The following is a 6,602-nucleotide window of genomic DNA, read 5'->3' as shown; positions in this document are numbered from 1 at the left end:
CTACACCATTCAATTCCACTCCATTCTATTCCATTCCATTCCACATCCTTCCATAACAATAATATCCATATTTTATTCCATTCCATTCAAAACCAGTCTATTCCATTCCATTCTGTTCTACTCCATTCCATTCTGTTCCACTCCATTCTATTCAGTTCCATTCCATTCTGTTCTACACCATTCAATTCCACTCCATTCTATTCCATTGCATTCCACATCCTTCCATAATAATAATATCCATATTCTATTCCATTCCATTCAATACCAGTCTATTAAATTCCATTCCACTCCATTCCATTCTGTTCTATTCCATTCCATACCACTGTATGCTACTCCATTCCATTCCACACCACTCTATTCTATTCCATTCCATTCTATTCCACATCCTTCCATAATAATAAGATCCAGATTCGATTTCATTCCATTCAATACCAGTCTATTCAATTCCATTCCACTCTATTCCACTCCATTCCATTCTGTTCTACACCATTCTACTCATTTCTACACCATTCTCCTCAATCTCATTCCATTCTGTTCTACACCATTCAATTCCACTCCATTTTGTTCTATTCCATTCCATACCACTCTATTCTATTCCATTCCATTCTATTCCACATCCTTCCATAATAATAAGATCCATATTCTATTCCATTCCATTCAATACCATTCCATTCTGCTCCATTCTGTTCTATTCCATTCCATATCATTAGATTCCATTCGATTCCATTCCATTTCACTCTATCCGACTCCACTCCATTCTGTTCTATTCCACTTCATTCCATACCACTCTATTCTACTCCATTCCATTCCATACCACTCTATTCCACTCCATTCCATTCCATACCACTCTATTCCACTCCATTCCATTCTGTTCTACACCATCCTACTCATCTCTACACCATTCTACTCAATTCCATTCCATTCTGTTCTACACCATTCTATTCCACTCCCTTCCACTCCATTCTACTCATTTCTACACCTTTCTACTCAATTCCATTCCATTCTGTTCTACACCATTCAATTACGTTCCATTCCACACCACTCTATTCTACTCCATTCTGTTCTATTCCACAACCTTCCATGATAATAATATCCATATTCTGTTCCATTCCATTCAATACCAGTCTATTCAATTCCATTCCATTCTGTTCTACACCATTCTACTCCATTCCATTCCATTCTGTTCTACACCATTCAATTCCACTCCATTCTACTCCATTCCATTCCATTCTGTTTCATTCCATTCTGTTCTATTCCATTCCATACCACTGTATTCTACTCCATTCCATTCCATACCACTCTATTCTATTCCATTCCATTCTATTCCACATCCTTCCATAAGAAGATCCATATTCTATTCCATTCCATTCAATACCATTCCGTTCTGCTCCATTCTGTTCTATTCCATTCCATATCATTAGATTCCATTTGATTCCATTCCATTCAATACCAGTCTATTCCATTCCAGTCCAGTCTATCTGACTCCACTCCATTCTGTTCTATTCCACTCCATTCCATTCTGTTCTACACCATTCTACTCAATTCAACTCCATTCTGTTCTACACCATTCAATTCCACTCCATGCTATACCATTCTGTTCTATTCCATTCCATACCACTCTATTCAACTGCATTCCATTCCATGCCATGCTATTCTACTCCATCCCATTCTGTTCCACATCATTCCATAATAATAATGTCCATATTCTATTCTATTCCATTCAATACCATTCCGTTCTGTTCTGTTCCATTCAATACCAGTCTATTCAATTCCATTCCACTCAATTCCCGTGTATTCCACACAATTCTATTCTAGTCTAGTCTAGTCCATTCTATTATGGGGCCAATCTTTTTAGCAAGGCCTGTTGTGACAGGACAAGGAGCAATGGTTTTAAACTACAGGAGGGTAGATTTAGACTGGATATAAGGAAGGAATTTTTTACAGTGAGGGTGGTGCGGCACTGGAACGTGTTGCCCAGACGGGTAGCGGAGGCCCCATCCCCAGAAACATTCCAGGCCAGGTTGGACGGGGCTCTGAGCACCCTGGTTAAAGCTGTCCCTGCTTGCTGTAGGGGGTTGGGCTGGGTGGGCTCTAAAGGGCCCTTCCCACCCAAAGCACTCTGTGACTCTATGATCCTATGATTCCATTCTACTCCATTCAAGTCTACCCCATTCCAGTCAATTCCACGCCATTCCAGTCCATTCCACCCCATACCATCCCACCCTATTCCATTCCACGCCATTCCAGTCCGTTCCACCCCACACCATCCCACCCTATTCCATTCCACGCCATTCCAGTCCATTCCACCCCATACCATCCCACCCTATTCCATTCCACGCCATTCCAGTCCGTTCCACCCTATGCCATTCCATGCCATTCCACCCCATACCATCCCATCCTATTCCATTCCACGCCATTCCAGTCCATCCCACCCTATGCCATTCCACGCCATTCCAGTCCATTCCACCCCATACCATCCCACCCTATTCCATTCCACCCCGTACCATCCCACCCTATTCCATTCCACCCCATACCATCCCACCCTATTCCATTCCACGCCATTCCAGTCCGTTCCACCCCATACCATCCCACCCTATTCCATTCCACCCCATACCATCCCACCCTATTCCATTCCACCCCATACCATCCCACCCTATTCCATTCCACGCCATTCCAGTCCATCCCACCCTATTCCATTCCACGCCATCCAGTCCGTTCCACCCTACACCATCCCACCCTATCCCATCCCACCCCACCCCCATCCATCATTCCTGCCCCGTTCCATCCCGCCCCGCTCATTCCTCGCCGCTCCATCCCACCCCCCCCACCTGCCCCCCCCCCCCCCGAAGGCACTTTCGGGCCCCACACGCTGCGCTCGCGGCCGCACGGGGCTGTCTCCGCGCCCCGCCCCGCCCCCCCCGGCGCGACGTCACCGCCCGCGGTGGCGCGAGCCGCTCCGGCGCTGACGTCGCGTGGCGCTACCGGGCGGCGGCGCCGCCCCTCCCCGCCCACCGCCGCGCCGGGAGCCGCAGGCAGGTACCGGGGTGCGGGGGGGCGCGGGGGGCTCGGCGGCGGGGCCGGCCCAGGGGCACCCACCCGCGGGCACCCACCCGCGGGGCGCCCCCTTGCACCGCCCCGTCCCCCGCGGCGGCCGGGGGGGCGGGGGGGAGGGAGGGGGGAGGGCTGGCGACGCCGCCTCCCCCCCACGTCCCGCACCGACGCGACCCTCGCCTCCCCCGCTGCCGCCCTCCCTGCCCACGCACGGCCCCAGCGCCGCCGGGGGCTTCCCACGCCGGCACCGGCACCCCCAGGAGCCCTACCGAAACCACCCGGCCGGACCCAAAACCGGGCCGGGGGCCCCGGACCGCCCAGACAGACCCCACCGCAGCCCCCGGGCCCCCGTGCGCCACACGCTGCCCGAGAGGCCAGCCTCGCTCCCCAAAACCTACGTCCCGCCGGCACCCTTCCCCCAGCGCGGGACCCTGCCGTACGCAGCCTCCCCCACAGCAAGAGGAACAGAAGCGGGGTGGCCCCCGCCCCCCCAGCATGACCCGCGACCCACGCTTCACACCCCACAGCCGACACCTCCCAGACACGCCCCACGCACCCCGCCAAGGGGACCCGGCCGGCCGATCCCCCGCACCTCCCCGACCGGGCCCCTGCATCCCCGGGGATGGACGGGGCTGGGGATACAGGGGACACCCTCTGCGCCCCTCGTGTGACAGTCACGCCGACCTCCTCTCTTTCCCCCAGGAGCCAGCATGGATCTGGTCCTGGACGTCGCCGACCGGCACCTCCTCACGCCCTACGTGTACCCCGCCGGCTGGCCCGAGGGCGAGCCCTGCCGCCAGCTCCTCAGCCTCTTCGTCATCACCAACCTGGGGGCGCTGGCCCTCTACCTGCTCTTCGGCACCCTCAGCTACTGCTTCATCTTTGACCACGAACTCCAGAAACATCCCCAGTTCCTAGAGGTGGGTGCGTCCCATGCCACCCCCACCTCAGCACCCCACCTCCCCCAGGCCCCGTGTCGCGGGCTGCCCCCTCGCCCTCCTCCGGTCAGAGGCCGTCCCCGATGACGCGTGCCCGCGCCACGGCGCAGGCGGTCCCCGCCGCCTGTTTGCTACGCGCTCTCGCTCGCTTCTCAAGGACGCTTTCTTCCCCCGTCCTGCACGCTGCTCCCGAGGGCCCCCCCCAGACCACCAAAGCGAGCCCCTAAAAACTCCCCGAGGCCATGAGAGCCCCAGGACTGGCTCAGAGCCCGCCGCTGACGACACGGCCCAGCGGAGACGGCAGACTGCCCGGTCTTCCCGAGGCAGGGACTTCTCGCTCTGGACGTGGGCAACCCCACTGCCCGGTAAACACCCAGCCTAACAAATACCCTCACCACATCCCGCTCTCCACCCTCAACCGCTGCAAACCTCCTCGCCCCAGACACGCCGGCAGGCCAGGAGTCCCTGGCCGCTCCAAAAGCATGCCGTCCCCCCGCACATTCGACCGTGCCTGCCCCGGTGCCCTGCATTCCCCAGCAGGCATCCGCCCTGGGCAAGGGCAGCCATCGCTCATGCATACAGCACACCCAGGCCCCTCCCGGCGCCCCGCTTTCACAACTCAACAGCCGCCTGACCGCCGGCAGCAACCGCCCCTCTTGGCCCTCCGGTACCCACCCGCACGGGGCTCTCGGTCGTCCCCGACCAGAACTCGCCACGCGAGGCCCAGCACCCGGCACGCAGCTCTCCCCAAATGGGCGGCATGACCATGCCCCGCGCCATGGCGCGGACATTGCGGCAAAGCGCCCGCGCCGAAGGCTGACTGGCAGCCAAGGCTGCCGGCCCTCCGCGCCTCACGAGGGGCCGGGGCGATGGGGCTCTCGGGTCTCTGCCCGGCTCCTGGCGCACCCTTTCCCCCCTGACCCCTCTCTTCCTCCGCCGCCGCTCTCTGCAGAACCAGGTGCGTCGGGAGATCGCCTACGCGCTGCGCTCCCTCCCCTGGATCAGCGTGCCCACCGTCGCCCTGTTCTTTGCCGAGGTGCGGGGCTACAGCAAGCTCTACGACAACATCGAGGACTCCCCCTACGGTGAGCCGTTCCCCCGCACTGCCCCTCGCCTCGCACCCCCCCGCCGAGCTGGCACCGCGTCCCTGCCGAGTCGCCTCACTCAGCCCCCCCGACGGCAGGCAGCGTGCCCCCTTTTCTCCCAACAACAGCGTGCCTCGTACGAGCCCCACGACGCCCACCCGGCTGCCTCCTGCCGCAAGCTGGTCCCATCTATTAGTCACAATGCCAAGTTAGCTTGCGGCCAACGTGGGGAGGCAGCTGCCCGCTCGATGCATGCCCCCCTCCACAAAAGCAGCCCTTCCTTTCCCCATGCACGGCTCCCAACAAACCGGCGCCCTACTTGCTTTCCCCGAGTCACGGGACACCGTCTGACCCTCTCGCCGCGCCTCCTCGGTGGGACAGACCCCTCTGCGAGTGCTGCCGTGCCTCCCCGACCCCCGGCTCTTCGCTGGGGCTGCCCCTAACGGCCTTGTTCCCCCAGGCTGGTCGGGCGTCTTCCTCAGCATGCTGTCCTTCCTCTTCTTCACTGACATGGGCATCTACTGGATACACCGCGCTCTCCACCACAAACTGCTCTATAAGGTATGAGATGGGACAGAGGGCTCCGGACGAGAGCTCTCGCCTGCGTCGGGGCCAGGGCCGAGCCGCTTCTTAAGGCGCGCATCCCTCTCCCCTTCTTTGGGCGGCAGCGGCCCTTCAGCCCCCTCGGCTCCCGGGTGCCGAATCCGTCCCCGGCCGGGGGACCCCTGCAAAGAGCGGCCCGCGCGGGCCCCGCGCCCGCCTTGGGGACCGACGGCGCGTCCTCTCCCCGCAGCGCTTCCACAAGCCCCACCACCTCTGGAAGATCGCGACGCCCTTCGCCAGCCACGCCTTCCACCCCGTCGACGGCTTCATGCAGAGCCTGCCCTACCACGTCTACCCCTTCCTCTTCCCCCTGCACAAAGTCACCTACTTGGGCCTCTACATCTTCGTCAACGTCTGGACCATCTCCATTCACGACGGCGACTACCGCGTCCCCCGCCTCCTGCGACACGTCATCAACGGATCGGCCCACCACACCGACCACCACTTGTACTTCGACTACAACTACGGGCAGTACTTCACCCTCTGGGACAAGATCGGCGGCTCCTATAAGAGCCCCACGGCCTTCGAGGGCAAAGGCCCCCACGACTACTTGCGCAAGCTCCGAGAGAAAGGCCCGGGGACGCCCGACGGCCCCCCGGCCGCCAAGACCGAGTAGGGCTCCCCCCAGCCTGGCCCCTCTCCGGGACGAGATTCCCCGGCCGGCTCTCGTCCCGCTCCTCCCTGTCTTCTCGAGACTATTTTCCCACGGACAGATCGCCCCCGACGGCGCGGCCGGCCCGCTCCCGAAACGGCGGCGCCCGGCCTCGCGGGTAAGTTACGGCCTCGCTCTACGCCACGGACCCGCCCCGGTGCCCCAATTGTTCCCCCTCCCGGCGGCCTTTGGATCTCTGCTGAGGTCCCTGCACTGCTTGACTACCGTGCTTTACCAAAAAGAAAAAAGCATGGTACAAAAAGAACAATAACG

At 59.1% G+C, this 6,602-nt stretch overlaps 1 protein-coding gene across 1 annotated transcript; it reads left to right on the top strand.

Annotated features, from left to right (window-relative positions):
• Nucleotides 1–3,761: 3,761 nt before the first annotated feature.
• On the top strand, nt 3,762–6,293 carry LOC142595376 (lathosterol oxidase-like). The gene is made up of 4 exons (XM_075723315.1): nt 3,762–3,971; nt 4,942–5,074; nt 5,535–5,635; nt 5,868–6,293. Exons 1-4 carry the CDS (start codon nt 3,762–3,764, stop codon nt 6,291–6,293), a joined length of 870 nt encoding a protein of 289 aa, XP_075579430.1.
• The last annotated feature ends 309 nt before the right edge of the window (nt 6,294–6,602 follow it).

The sequence above is a fragment of the Pelecanus crispus genome, chromosome 19 (assembly GCF_030463565.1).
Source record: "Pelecanus crispus isolate bPelCri1 chromosome 19, bPelCri1.pri, whole genome shotgun sequence".
Classification (NCBI taxonomy): Eukaryota; Metazoa; Chordata; class Aves; order Pelecaniformes; family Pelecanidae; genus Pelecanus; species Pelecanus crispus.
The sequence above is the reverse complement of the archived record's forward strand: the minus strand, read 5'-3'. Positions and strand labels throughout refer to the sequence as shown.